Below are 14,677 nucleotides of genomic sequence, written 5' to 3' on the forward strand. Positions count from 1 at the left end.
CCTCAAAATAAATCCTCAACATGAACAACTTTTGTGTAGAAACCTGAACAATAGTGACCAGCAAATTCCCCACAGATGTTTTAAGACATATAAATATTCTCCTTGGAGTATTGTGTATATTGATATTAAAAATGGCAGTTTAATGTGTGTGAGTGTGAGAAAGCCATGAAAATAAGCCCTAGTAGTAATGAAGCAGAAGTTAAAAGATTGTGTTAATTTATGATTGTTATTAATCATACCTGTGTTCAACAATTCATTATGTCTGCCATGAGAAGTTGCTATTAAAAGAGCAGAGAACAACCTAACAATATTGCCTGAGGGAGAAAATTGTGATAGAACATTTGATATGTCCAAGTTAAATCCACACCTTATTTCATGCTGGTGAGTGGATGTTGATGAGACAGGACTCACTCGGTAGTCATTACTACCAAGACAAGTTTAAGACTGGCTTGTAGGTCAAGTCTGTGCTGTTCAGTGGATAGCTTCAAAATATCAAACAGTGATACAGCCTGATGCTACTGTGCATGCTGACTCACTCACACAGGGCATGGTCAGGGAACACAATAAACAGCCTTTATTTTTTTCTATACAAATATATAAAACTTTATCAGTGTTATGGAATGCAACAAAAATCTTTAGTGGGTTTCACTAATACATACTTTCAAATTAACAGTGCTACATATTTGTACATATTAACTGTACACATCAAAAACTGCATGCATGTTAAGTGTCAAAACATGCAAATCTACTAACATACAAAAGCTTGCTACATATGTGTGAGCATAAGGCTCTGAGGTTCATGAAAGACAAAATATAACAACACTCTTTTCGTCTGTGCCATATCCAGCTTGGTGTTCTCGTGCTCCCACACAGCTCTGCTACCTCTTTAATCCTCTCTGTGCCTGTTTGAGCAGCTGATCAAAGTCAAGGTCCTCAAACCTGTTCTTGGCAGGAGACGGTTCTGCATCTCTGTTTGCATCTGGGGAGGAGAGGGACAATTACAGGCTCAGTGTTGTGTTCAATGACTTTCACATCAATAAGACACTTTCTTTGCGGTTTTGAGCCTCACCTAGGTCAGCATAATTTGAATTACAGAATTGTCTTCTTCCCCCAAAGCAGAGGTCAAATGGCAGCTCATCAGGCCTCCTTAGTTTTCCGCCGTTATCGATGGCTGCAAAAGCATCATCCATGTTGTAGAATGTGACGAAGGCGTAGTGGTCGCTATGGGAACCAAAGGGGCAAGATTATATCACTGATAAACACAGATTAATTGTACAAAAACACTGTAAACAAAAACAACATAATAAAAGTAAACAAAACTTAATTTTAAAAATTGTGCACACTTACCCTCTTTCTCTAAAGTGAAGCGACACACACTCTACGTCTCCAAACTGAGAGAAGCGTTCCCTCAGTTCACTGTGTGTCATAGACCTGCAGATCCGGCCGACATACACCACCCTGCGCTCATCCTGTACGACAGCATTTTTTATAATCACTTATCACTCATTAGGCAGCCAAAAGAAATCACACACAACTGATGTGTCAGTAATCTTTTACTCACTATGGCTTTAAGTTTCTGGATCCTGATCTCGTGCTCTCTCCTGAGCTTCCTTGACTCTCTGCTTCTGTAGGGAGGATGGATGGAACATTGATGTTTTAGAGAACATCGACATTTTATCTACAAATGTCTACATCTAAAACTCATAACCTTAACTGACCTGTAAACATCTTTCCACCGCCTACGGCAAATCTGCGGGGACGGTGATCGGGATCTGGATGGGGACCTAGACTGGGACCAGGATCTGGATCTGGACCTGCTGCATCTCGATCTAGAGCAAGACAACCTGTAGTGCCGAGGTGGCGAGCAGGAAGGAGAGCAAGAGAGGGACGACGAGCATGAACTGCTCTCTGAACGCTTGTGTCGGCGCCTGCAAGACAAGCAAATTGAGAGTTAGGAGTGACACACAAAGAGGACAAACAAAGACTAAAACTGAACATGAAGAACACAAGATGATTACTTTTGTCTTTTTGGAGAGGGAGATGCAGAGCTGGAGGAGGATGAGGAGGATGAGGAGGAGGAGGAACAAGAGCTTGAGCTTGAGTCAGAACATGGAGATCTTCTCCGAAACCTTCTTTTGTCCCTCCCTCTGACAGGAGGACTGGGTGGAGGTGTAGGGAGGGTGCAAGCAGCTCCAGCAGTCTTGTCTTCAGTTGCACAACCACAGCCTTGATGTGTGGCAGCGCTATCTGAGAGCGACAGAACTTTGTCTGTGGACGGGGTCGTCTCTGGTCTGGTCCTTGTATCATCAGGGAGATGCTGCGTCACAGACATTGTAGAGTTATTAACAGCACTGGTGATGGTGGCTTTAACTTCACCTGTGGAGGTCTGTTGTTTGCACTCAGCAGCAGTGTTAAGGCAGTTCACCTGCGATTCATCAGCAGTTTGAGTAATATCCTTGAGTTTAGAGGCTCTGCTGTGCTGAGTTATGTTTGTAGGTGAACGGTCTACAGGTCCGCAGTAATCATGATCGGAGGATATAGATGCATAAATGTGAGGAGAGGGGAGAGCAGCAGGGAACTCTGGGAGGTTACTGTGTGTCTTCTTGGACGGTAGAGGACGGGGATCGATTATTTGAATGGCCTTGGATGGAGGATTTTTGCGCTTTGCTGGCAGATCTTGTAGAGTGCTGAGGATGATTTCAGTGCCAAGGGGCTCTGGGATGTCCACTCCCTGTGACATTTGAAGACGAGGTAAATTCCTGAGGGTTTTTGGGGTCCCGGGTGAGTCTGAAGTGCTTAAAGTTTCAAGTTGTTCCACTTGGGGCTCAGCTCGCTCCTCCTTAGCTGGAGGAAGAAGAACAAAAAGTGGTTACACAAGACCTGACGTGAGTATCAGCCACACAGTGTTATCAGTAATCTGATCGCTCACCTTGTGTTTCCTCAAACTGTTCCAGCAGGCTGGTCAGGTCAGGTGCTTCAATTCCTGAAGTAGAAGAAGAAACAGACATGACTTACTTTAGAATATGTTTATTTCTCCACAAATTCTTAGCATCTTCAGCTTTAGTTGCTTCATTGTGTCAGATTTAGCGGCCATGTCTCAACAGTTTACCTGAGTTAGCTGTTGTAGTCTGTTCTCTGCAGCCAAACTGAGGAGTTGGCAGTGGTTCCTCTTGTGGGGAATTACTGGGGGAAACCTCTGGCAGTGTTTCCTTTACTGGTGTGTGAGCATCTATTTGACTAGATGACACAGTCTTTGGTTCCGGCTTGGTTTCTTTTGTCGGGTTCTGACTGCATTTCTGAGTCCTTAACAAAGGTTTGACTCGTGCTGGAGATATAGCGGAGGCACCTGAAGCTATCTCTGTGAGCTTGTTTTTAATTTCCTGAAACTGGATGGTGCAGTCCTGAGGTTTTAACACCTCAGGGTTTGGCCCTAATGAGGATGGCTGTTGTTGAAGAGATGTGCCTGAGGATTTATTTTGGATTTTCTGAAAGTGCCTGGTGCTGTCGAGGTCGGAGTCTCTGTTGAGGAATTCCACTTTGGACTCTGGTGAGGAGTGGTCAGTGGATGGTGAGGTCGTTCGGCTTACTGGCAGGGGGAGGAGGACAGGATTTGGGGGATCACTACTGAGCAGTGGTGGTTTCTTTACTGGACTTTTTTTGTTTTCAGGCACAATAACATTTGGGTTAGCTGTGACTGCTGGCAGTGGACTAGCGGGGGAGATGGTTTTGGATTCAGTCCTTGGGCGCTTTAATCCACTGCAACGTAGAGGACTGGATGGTTTGGCCTCTGAGGGGTGAGGCCTGGGTGGAGTAGAGGTGCGATGGGTCTTGTGACCTGGAGTTTGAGATCTATGGAGCTGATCAGCACCACTTCTCTTACCATCTGGATAAAGTTGTGTTGTCTTTGGTCCATGGCCGTTTTGTCTTTGCCCCTGTAAACAGAGGATGGGGGTCAGCTCCTTGGGGGGCTCAGAAACAGAGGGCCACTTGGTGGTGTAGTTCCCCTGTTTCTCCACCAGGGGCTGTCTCTTTTGGCGAAGCTGTCTGTACTGTTGGAGGCTGAGTGATTTGGCCTTTGTCTCACCTTTAGGCGGCAGAACTTCAGCTTTGTTACTATTCATTTCTGAGGCCGCTGTTTGGGGTTCAAGTGCTGAGCCAGCTGGATTTTCAAGTGCTTTTGTGCTGTTCAGTGGAGCCGACAAAGTTTCACTTGTGTGCCCTGTTAGGTTTTTCTCGTTCATTCCCTTTTCCACTGATTCATCAAAGGGAAGCACTTGAACGGGGCCGAAGCTCACCCTCTTCTTCTCTCTGGATGGCTGAGCTCTAGATGAGTTTCCATTCAGCAACACACTCTTCAAGAGTTTGTCATTATCACGTTCTTCATCTCCCCTTTCTTCCTCCTTTGTTACCTCATCATCAGACACAACATTTATCTCTTCATCGCTCTCTCCAGTGGGTCTCTCATACTTCCACACCTCCTCCTGAGAGAATAATGTGTCTCTAGTCAGGTTATCCCCGTCCTCTTCCACATGCAGCTTCAGACTGTAGGAGTGCATGACCTTCACCAGGTTGATGAGAGAAGTTGAGGTGAAGACCTCGACTTCAGCCTCTGCTTTCTTATTTTTGGACTGAAACAATGTTTGATTTTGCTGTTTGAGCAGCTGTGGAGGGCCGTTTTTCTCTAATTTGCTCTCATCTTCCTTTTCTCCATCAATCTTAATTGTGAATGTTATGTTTGGCGATTTGGATCTTGGTCTAAGTCTGTCGGCAAGGGATAGTTCCTGAAGACAAGAGAGAAAGAAAAAGAAACAGATCTTTAGAACAGCAGAAAATGTTATTAATCGGACATTATATATAAGTCTATTTTGTAGGTACTTCACTACTCTGCTCAAAAATATTCTGTTGTTTGTCAAAGCCTGTGATTGATCCTTATCTAAGCTATCATGTTACCTCTAAGTCCTAATAAAGCTGCTTTCTATGAGGCAAATTCATGTGATCATCATGAGCTGCTCTTAGTTATCTAAATTCGAAAAGCATGATCAGGAAGGACTGCTGCACTGCAATGGACTGGATTTTAGATAATGCATTTAAATCTGATTATTGCTTCTAGATGTAGCCAATCTGATGATTTTAGATTGTGATCGATCATAAAGGTCCTCTTACTTCCGTTTCCAAACTTCAGGCAACGTGTTGTAAACGATGCAATGTGACTCTTAGGTGTGCTTGTGCCCAAAAGAACTATCTTTAATGCATTATGTGCAAAATGAGAAATACTTGGGCTATTTTAAGTCTGCTATCTACAGGGCACTTCAAAATTGAGAACAAAGATCGCAATTTAGATTGTGGATTGTTATTATTTGGCCGGATCGCCCACCAGTAATTGTTTACATGAAAATTTGACTTGTGTATCTTATTCCTGAGTGTGCACCCACCACTAAGTTGTCCCTGCGCTCTGGGTGGGTGAGGAGTTGAGTGTCAGGCAGGGTGTCAAAGGGAGACAGAGTCCCGTCATCATCCTCCACGCTGTCCAGCATCTCAGTCAGGGCCGACAGCAGGGTTGCACTCTCTTCCTCTGCTCCATTCTTATCCTGAAAAAGGGGAACCAGAACCAAGATTTATGAGCCAATTCTCATCCTTTACTTTTTACTCAACTGGGCTACTCCCAGAGACACTCCTCCGCATGGATTACTGTGGCGATCTGCTTTAACTCTGACCTCTGATGCAACAGTGGAGTCCTCAAAAATGGCCAGGATTGAGTGATCCATGCAGGACTGTGTGTCCATCTCCACATCTTCCACATCACTTTGACTCAGGAGCAACTGCAGAGACACAAATATTACATTACATCCATGTGTTGTGAACATGCATGCACACTGATCTGGTTTACTTCTGCCTCCTGCAATACTTCAACTCACTCCTTCCTCTGGGTGCGACCAGAAACTAAGGCACAGGACGCGACAAGCTAGAACTTTCACAGCATAAACAGGAAGAGCTGCGAAATCTAACAATGCTTCAAATACAGCAGTGAAAGAAGGTGAAGCAGAGCTGATACTTAATCTATGTTGATTGAGAGCACTGACAGAGAGGCATCTCTATGTAAATAAAAATGACATTCATCATCATCAGTAATAGTAAAAATAGTATATCAGTAATATATATATATATATATATATATATATATATATATATATATATATATATATATATATATATCAGTAATAGTGAAATATGCTGATCGCAATTTCTAAAAGCCCAAGTTCACACATTCAAAAGTGATGTTATGTCAGACACCCCGAAACCATAACTGATGACTATTAAAACCGACATTTGAGAAGCAGGAACCAGTGGGAAATAAACAATTTAATTGACTGTAGATTTATTTTCTGCTACTGAAGTTAATACTTAATTGAAGAATCGTTTCAGCTTTACAAAGCTGCAGACATTTCTGAACATAAACCTGAATAAGGCAAAAACAAAAATGACTGGAATTTCTAACTTTGCTACAATGCTTTGAAAAATATTTGATACCACGGGTGATAAAAAATAGATTTAATAAGACTTGTGTACTGTGGGTTAGGCACAACAGCACCTACGTTTATTTACTTCTGGAGGAGGTGGGATGTAGGCAATACAGCGGTGCATGTGTCAAGAGAGGAGAGCAAAAACTCAGCTAGTACTGGAGTATCGCCACTGCAAAAAATGAACTTGAAACTGTTCCAAATATTCAGTATCGACATTTCCATACTTATGACAACAATAATGTGAAAGTGGCTGTGGCAGTGCTGCAAAAAGTTCACCTAGTTATACTCGAGTAAAAGTAAAGATATCGTATTAAAATATTACTTCAGTAAAAGTGAAAGTATCTTGAAGTATCTGATGTTAAATGTACTTCAGTATCGAAAGTAATTTTCTGGCAACAGATGTACTTAAATATCAAAAGTGTAAGTTAAAGTAAATTATATATTTCCATGTTGGAACATACTGTATACTTTGACTGGACTGATTACCAATCTGGCAGATAATCGTATCCGACATTCAGCATTTAGTTTGACTATGAAAATCAGTGGTGTTTTTTCTTTTTCATTATTAGACTGCAGATCACATAAATTCATTTAAAAATGCACTATTTTGGCTCTGTTTAACCAAAGTTAACAAATTAATGTAGTGAAGTCAAGAGTACAGTATTTGTAAGTATAAAGTAGCAAAAATGGAAAATACTTTGTTACATTTCATCACTGCTCTGTGGCTTCATTCATTAACATGGACAAGGATTCATTCTTGTACTTTTTTACATAAAGTCTATCAGCCAGCCTTACTCTAAAGACTTTATGTTAGGACCGAAGTGTGCAAGTAGGTAAGTTAGGAGGCTAATTGAGGGGACAAGGGGACATAGAGGCGGGTCACAACTTGCACACCACCTCTGAGAAGCTAATACCAGAGCCTGTCCGACTGTAACAGGTCATTCATACGCTCATAAGTGACAGTAAAGATATTTATCCCTGTGTCTGACTAGAAACATCTGAAATTTAAGCTTGAGACGGCACAAGTTAATGGTACTGTTGAAGAAAAACCAAAGAAAGGAGACGGTGTAGTTTGCAGGAGTGAGCTGAGGGTGCAGCCTTATCTGAACATCTTGTACTTTAGAGGAAGTGGACCCTCTCCCTCCCTGTCAGCCTTCACATGTAAAGAGGAGCTTATGTTAAAACATGAAGGAAAAGGTAACGACATTAACTAACTCGCCATTAATCCGTTTCCGTGGCTACACGGTGCAGACAGATGGAGCAGCTCAGCCTGCTCCCTGGTCCCTCTCTCAGTAGTACTACCGCCCTGCTACAGCCACGTGTCGCCATGGCCGCGTGTGGCCTCACGCGCCGGCGAATTGCCTCCATTTAAAGCATCGAAACCCGCTCGCGTGCAGCTGTTTAAATGTCAGACTGGGTAAAATGAGCGAACCGGTACCTGATGGGGTGTGCTGCTGGTCAGAAGGTCGCTGCTGCCGGCATTTAAATCCCCGTCTTTCCTCCTCCACCGCGCCGCCATCTTGCTGCTCCACATGGTCCGCTGGCAGGCCGGACTGACAGACACGTGGTCACCGCGTGTAAGCAGGCAGAGCAGGCCGACCTGGGATCAGATCCACACCGCCGGGTCCATTAGTGAGAGCGGGGAGACGAGTAGAAATCAGATCCGAGGTCAGCTATATGTTTCGAGTCCGTTCCTCTTGATTATCATTAGCTTATTTCCTGTAAACTAGCCAGAGATTTTATTTAGCCGATGATTTGTTAAATTCTGTGGATAAAAATAAGGAATACGTTTTCCACATCTTTGTCTCAAGTAACACATGTAATTAGCGCTTTTAAACACTTTCATACCCTGTTAATTATGCCAATTAAGTCATATAAATCAGAATTATTGCTAATAGAGCAATTTTTTTTACATTTTAATCTGATGTATTGATGCTCAAAAGCGACATCTAGTGTCCAAGTGACAACAAATTCAACTCGCAATGAACATACAGCAGATAAACGACAGGCGGCAGCATCCTGTGACATACCTTACACATCCAACTGTACCAATTAAAGGGTAACTCCACCAATTTTACACATCAATGTGTGTTTACAGGTCTTGCTGAGTACTACTGCATATTCGAACAAAAGAGGTATAAAGCCTTTTGTGGCTCCAGAAGAAGCTGCATGTCTGATAAATTAACTCCAGTGATGTCATTCAGTTGCTAATTTGCATTCTGGGAAATGTATGTTTTGAATAGGGAGAAGAAAGCCTTGAAAAAAAAGGGTGATATCTCTGTTTCTGCTGTATCGATTTTGATCATTTCTTTTTAAACTCTCCATAATGACTCCAACAGTCTTAAAGGAGTGCAATACTAGACAAGTGGACTGCTTTTCAAAACGTGGTGCCATATTACATGCAGCTTCCTGCTGAGCAACAACAGTCTTTATACTGCTTTTTCACATATGCAGTAGCACTCCTGAAAACCTGTGAACACACTTTAATGTGTAACATTGGTGGAGTTACCCTTTTACCTCAGTAGTGGCAGTTTCAAACAATCTGTAGTCAAATGAGGGATAAACCTGTCAGAGAGCCTCCTGCTCTGGCTGCCTCACAAAGTATGAAATTAATGATTTGCTTGGATCTGTTTTTCCCTTTATGGCAGGAGGCTTTAATAGAGCGAGCACTAATCGTGTAACTGGGAGTTACCTTCAAACTGGAAAAAACACTCTGTAAAGCTATTAAACTCATCCAAGTGCTCCCCCACCTCCCATGTTATAATTGCTGAGAATATCACAAAAGTATGAGTGCATTCAACATCAGTATCATGGTGTTTTATTTATAATAATAAATGCCATTAATACAGCCAGTCCTTGAAGTGACACTTATAGCAAAGCCAAGAGTGTATCTGCTTCCTGTGGTCTGCCTCATCACCAGAACAAACAGTGATTATCTGCATGTTCAGACATTGCAATATTGATGTGTTGACCTACCCGATTAATGTGTGTACACACATTACACCTTGACATGGTCTGCTGTTCAAGCCTAACAACGACGCTGCTACCCTGTTTCACTTGATATGGCACCCACTGAGGTCTTTGCATTGATTAAAATGTGTTCAGGCCTCAGAAAGCATTTGTGCTGTACACTAAATCATTATGATTGAATATATTTGAATGCATTTACCGCTTGTGTTCGCATGACTTACTGTCTTACTGAGGCCCTGTATGACTTGTACTTTGCAGACACATGAATAAGAGCCGGTGCTGTCTCATAATAAATCTTTTTTTGTTTCCACTCCCTCCTGTGCAGCTCCACACTGGGTACCTGATATATGATGAATAATTATTCTGAACACCTGGATAATAAACACAGCTGTCTAAAACTGTATTTTCACCTTCATTTCTCCCTCTAGCTGATGAAGACCCACAACAGCCCCAAACCTCATGCTCCCCTGACAAATCATATGACGGTCTCTGGATGGTTGATTACATTTACATATTCAGTACTCCAGCCAAGTGTTTTCCTCTCAGTTCCCATGCTAGTACCCATTACACTTCCCCGTTTCCAATTGTGTGTTTGTCTTGAATCAGGTCCTACCAGTCCAGCTTTACCAACTGACATCTTGTTCGTCGATTCCCACCACACCTCCAGCCACACCTTGAGCAGGTGAGGCTGATCAGTAGCAGTTGATACCTCTGGTTGTGTGGAATGAAATATAGAAATCAACTGAAGATTGTGTTTGCACAACTCTTCTCCCTCATTTGAAGTTTACTCCCTGTGGTCCTTCTGGAAACAGCCTGTCTAAATGTAATGGAATCCACTAACAGCACCTCTAATGCTCATTAATGAACATGTAATATCTTGTTTGGGCTTTACAGGTCCTGGAAGGTGGATTTTGTTTGTTCATGCATAACCAGGCTAGCTGTGTCACCCTGTTTTCAGTCTTTAAGCCGAGCTAAGATAAGCTAATAGGCTGTTGGCTCTAGCTTTATACTGTATTAAGACAAACATGAACCTGGTATGAATCTTTTTTAATTTAATTCTCAGCAAAAAAACTGTATTTTCCAAAATGTCTAACATTTTCTTTAAAGCAGTACTCGAGCAAATCTCTACAATGGTAGAGTTCTTCTACCTGATGTGGCCATTTTGTTGTTTTGTTCCCTTCAAAGGTCAGGCTCTGGTCAGGGTTCGGTTATTTCAGATGTAATTTAGAGATTTCTCATCCTCTCTGACTGCCGGTCATCTGCGTCAATGCATGACGTGTTGCTGGAAGTTATGATATGCCCAGTGGGAAGAGGGAAGACAGTCAGTAATGAACATAATAACACAAAAATCCAGTTTGATCGAGTCAGGTATGTCTCAGTTTTAGGCCAGCACAGACCTTCATTGAGACAGCCTGACTCATATGCTGTGTTCAAGACCACTCATAACTCAAACATTTCCGACCTACCAGAAAAAGTACAATGGAAAAACATCTACCCGGACTTTACGAGGGAGCAGTTGTCTGACATCACACAACAACAGCAGCACCCATGGGGAGGGTGTAAGATGTATCAGTAGAGGACAGTATATGTGTCGGCTAGTGAATGGAACATTTAGATGTGTTTCCAAGTATACAATGGCTGTAAAATAAAATATACAGTATAATGATGTCTGTTAAATGTCGCGTGAATTTCCCTCCTCTGTTTCGTTTATATATGCAAGGAAGCTGCACTGCTAAGGGTTCAATTGTGTGTTCACTTAGCAAAGAGACATTTTGTTACAGTCAGACAAGTTTTTTGTTAACGTTTGGCGTTGTGCACCTGGAACGCTTGGGGGTCAGAAGTTGGAAATTTTAATTAGGTGATTCTGACCCCCAACGTTGATGTTTGTCCCATAATGCCACTCACTAGCACCTTTCATCAGACCTCCGCTGTCTGAAATATGTTGATGTCTTTCAAACTAACTTTCTTCAAACACAACTTTTCTGCAATAAATTTTAAGTCTTCAAGCCCAATTTGAAGTAACCCTGATGATGTCATCGTCTCAAATCGAAAAAGCTCCTTCAGAGCCACAAAGGACATTATACAAAAGCAGTTTTCAGACTGAGTAGTACTCAATTCAATTCAATTAAATTCAAAGGGGGCTTTATTGGCATGAAAGTTTAACAACAATGAAAAAAAAAATACTCCTTGTGACAAGTAAACTGAACTTCATGTGAAATTGGTGGAGTCTTTAAAGCAACATTATGTTGAAATTGGCATTTTGTGCAATTTGGCATCCCCCACAGTTTCTGAGTGCAACCCCACTGTCATAAATACAAATCCCTGGTCTGTAAAAATGTGTCAGACGTAATGTAGGTGCTAACTACAGACAAAACTCATTACATCATAACAATGTTACGTGTTGAAAACTTGTATGTTGAAGTAAACATGTATGTAATGCTGTGATCCTACCCTCTCACTGAAGTTACATAGTGCAGAAACAAGTGATGGGGTCGGGGGTAGAGTGGCTGAGACTGAGACATCATTCACCTTATTACAAGACACTGAACCATCAACGTGATTTTGAAGCCATTATTTTAAGCTAAAAAAGTTACATAATGTTGCTTTAAAGGTGCAGTATGTGAGAACTGGCCATCCCGTATGAATCTGTATCAAATAACAAACAAACAAATAGGGGGCAGCATATCACCAGAGTCCCCACTAACTGCTGCTTCCTGTGGCAGCTGTAAGCTACTTAGCTCAGTTAGCCTTGCAGCTGGTGGTCCAGACTGGGAGCTCGGAGAGATATTACAAATAAGGATGGGCCGAGCTAGCTGGTTAGCATGCTATCTTGAGTAGATATCTCTGCAACACAATATATACTGTAGATGTCTTTGACATTACGTCAGAACTCTTAGTTCTTCACATTCTATTGATAATTGAAGTTAATAATTGCATGTTTTAAAGTAAAAGTCTGACCTATTGTACCTTTTAATTTTGAGGAAAAGGCACATAATGTGAGCTGTCGCAACGTATTTTAACAAGTTTTCTTTTTTTTAAAATGAGCACTCGCACGTCATGCTGTTGTCACAGTGTGCTCTGATGAGTGTGGAAGCTATTTAAAAACATTACACTTCTGTGGCAATTCAGATCATGTAGAGATACTGCAGGCTTTATATATATTGAGATGAAATCATCCTTGTACTGTTTGGTGGAAATACTCTATCCAGCCAATAATATAGATGAATCTGCGGTGATACGTTTTCTCCACTAGATGGAGATATCATACATCTACCATTAAGTCCTGCTCACACTGTTCTATCAGCTCTCTGAAGTTGTGAATGAGTTAATTCCCACTGAGCTGATTGCTCCATGCAAACCCCAATGGATGCCAATCAGATATTCATACATGAATTAAAATTTCATGCATAATGAATTCAGGATCATCACCTCTTCATCTGTGTGGTGTTATCTTGTCTTATCTCACTGTTTTTCTGTGGACGACCGTGGATGCGCCTGTCCCGTTATCTCGTGCATACCAGCGAGGAGTTGACCTTTCTGCTGAATGTCACCGTGGTACGCAGAGTCAATGGCTCTACTAGATTAGCTTGGAGGGAAATATGTTCGCAGACACACACTTTAACGAGCCACCGCATATTCCTTGTTCATTTATTTGATCCACAGGACCACCTGGTGTGTTCTTCCCATATACATCTTATATACTCCTCAGTGACCTCTATCTGTTTTACTTTTTTTATTTCCTTCCTACTTCCTCTGTTACTATTTTTCTCTTCACCCCCACCGCACTCACACATACACATACACACCACCTCCCATCTCCTACAACTCTTGAAACACATTACTGTCTGAAATGGGGCCAAAGCATCCTCCAGTCTCCAGCGGGTGAGGTGCGAGTGTGTTCAGAGGCATGTGTAAGTGTAACTGTGAGTGTGTTCAGGAGGGGGGAGTTCTGTGTAAGTGGGTCACCTTACTGCAGCATCCAGCGCCCAGCCACCATGTCGGTACATGGCCCCCACACACACACACATTTAACCGACTACCCATCCCCTTTTTTCCCCCCGACTTGGGCTGCCGTTTTTGGTTGGAAATGTGAAATACTTGGTTTTCCCTCATTCCCTGAAGCCTGACATAGTGCCAGACTTTACTCTCATTCTCAAGGGGGGAAAGGAAGAAGAGTAAAAAAAAGAAAACCACCTCTCTTTTTCATGTCTCTCACTCCCCTTGCGCTCTATCACTCCTCCCCCCCTCCCCTCTGCCTTCCCTTCCTCACTCTTGACCTGCAGGAGGACTCCCACGGTGCTCTTTTGCCATGTTTGAATTTTTAAAGAACCCATGAGGTCTGAGGAGTCAGGTTTATACTTCCCTGCCTCCCTCACACTGTTCACAAGCTGTTGTGTGTGTCTTCCTGTAGGACTTCAAGTCATCTTGGCTGCAAAGTCATGCTATGTTTTGCGTGTGTGTGTGTACTTCTATGACCTTTCAGATATTGTGTAATGCTGAGAGCAGTGTGTTATAAAAAGGCAAAAGCACTCTGATCTTTAACTTGACACCTTCCCTACAGGGGAAAGCAGGACACACAGGCGTTACTTTGAGACTGCTGAGTTAGGGAGTTGTGTTGCCGTCGTCCTTGTTTGATTTTTCTTAACTTCAAGTTCTCTTTCTGAAGCTTTCATAGCAGAGAGAAGAGGAATGCCCTCCCACATGGAGCTGAGAACATCTGTTAGTGAAAGATGAAGGCCTGAGAGAGACAGAGGAGGAGGAGGAGGAAGGGGACTTACATTATTACAAGTGGAAAAAAAAGAAAGGAGGTGAAGAAAGGACAAGAGAGCACACAGAGAGGCGGGAAGGGGAGGAGAGAAAGTGACAAGACTTCAGCTGGAGGAGACCACCCTCTCTACAGAACAGCAGAGGTGAGAGACTATTGGTGACTTACAGGTGTGTACGATCACAGGCACGCACAAACACAGAAACAGTCAGCGTGGTAACAGAAGCCCGCATCAATAATGTAGCTGAGAGAAACAGGATGCAGATTCCGCCTTACATAAGAGTTTACAGAGGGCTGGCTGGCTCCGAACAGCCTCTTTCATTCTCTGCTTTGCCCTCAGGCTGGATGCACACAAGATTTCCTAAGCTAATTAACCACCACATTTGCCATCCAAACAACTTTTCAAGATGAGTGTGCTGCA

General features: G+C 42.5%; 2 protein-coding genes across 3 annotated transcripts in view; one reads left to right on the top strand and one right to left on the bottom strand.

Annotated features, from left to right (window-relative positions):
- Nucleotides 1–551: 551 nt before the first annotated feature.
- Nucleotides 552–8,055, bottom strand: LOC141001530 (uncharacterized). Its single transcript, XM_073472635.1, has 11 exons — nucleotides 7,960–8,055; nucleotides 5,715–5,819; nucleotides 5,433–5,588; nucleotides 3,110–4,781; nucleotides 2,930–2,983; nucleotides 2,019–2,844; nucleotides 1,719–1,928; nucleotides 1,562–1,625; nucleotides 1,348–1,469; nucleotides 1,070–1,221; nucleotides 552–979 (listed from the first exon to the last, which is right to left on the bottom strand). The coding sequence occupies exons 1-11, from the start codon at nucleotides 8,053–8,055 to the stop codon at nucleotides 879–881; spliced, it is 3,558 nt and encodes a 1,185-aa protein (XP_073328736.1). The 3' UTR covers nucleotides 552–878.
- Nucleotides 8,056–8,106: 51 nt separating this feature from the next.
- ldb1b (LIM-domain binding 1b) overlaps nucleotides 8,107–14,677 on the top strand; it is a 36,045-nt gene continuing 29,474 nt past the window's right edge. For both annotated transcript variants that reach the window (XM_073472655.1, XM_073472673.1), the window contains exons 1-4: nucleotides 8,107–8,189; nucleotides 9,920–9,976; nucleotides 10,098–10,173; nucleotides 14,158–14,401. The gene's annotated coding sequence lies outside the window, so the exon portion shown is untranslated. The remainder of the gene's footprint in view (nucleotides 8,190–9,919; nucleotides 9,977–10,097; nucleotides 10,174–14,157; nucleotides 14,402–14,677) is intronic.

This window comes from Pagrus major, chromosome 1 (assembly GCF_040436345.1).
Source record: "Pagrus major chromosome 1, Pma_NU_1.0".
Classification (NCBI taxonomy): domain Eukaryota; kingdom Metazoa; phylum Chordata; class Actinopteri; order Spariformes; family Sparidae; genus Pagrus; species Pagrus major.

Bases quoted from the DNA above. Each gene is read 5' to 3' on its own strand.
- LOC141001530 (XM_073472635.1), bottom strand. From the start codon at position 8,055: ATGTGGAGCAGCAAGATGGCGGCGCGGTGGAGGAGGAAAGACGGGGAT. The intron at 4,782-5,432 runs GTGGGTGCACAC...TCTTGTCTTCAG, and splicing joins AGCGCAGGGACAACTTAGTG to GAACTATCCCTTGCCGACAG. The intron at 2,845-2,929 runs GTGAGCGATCAG...TTCTTCCTCCAG, and splicing joins ACAGTTTGAGGAAACACAAG to CTAAGGAGGAGCGAGCTGAG.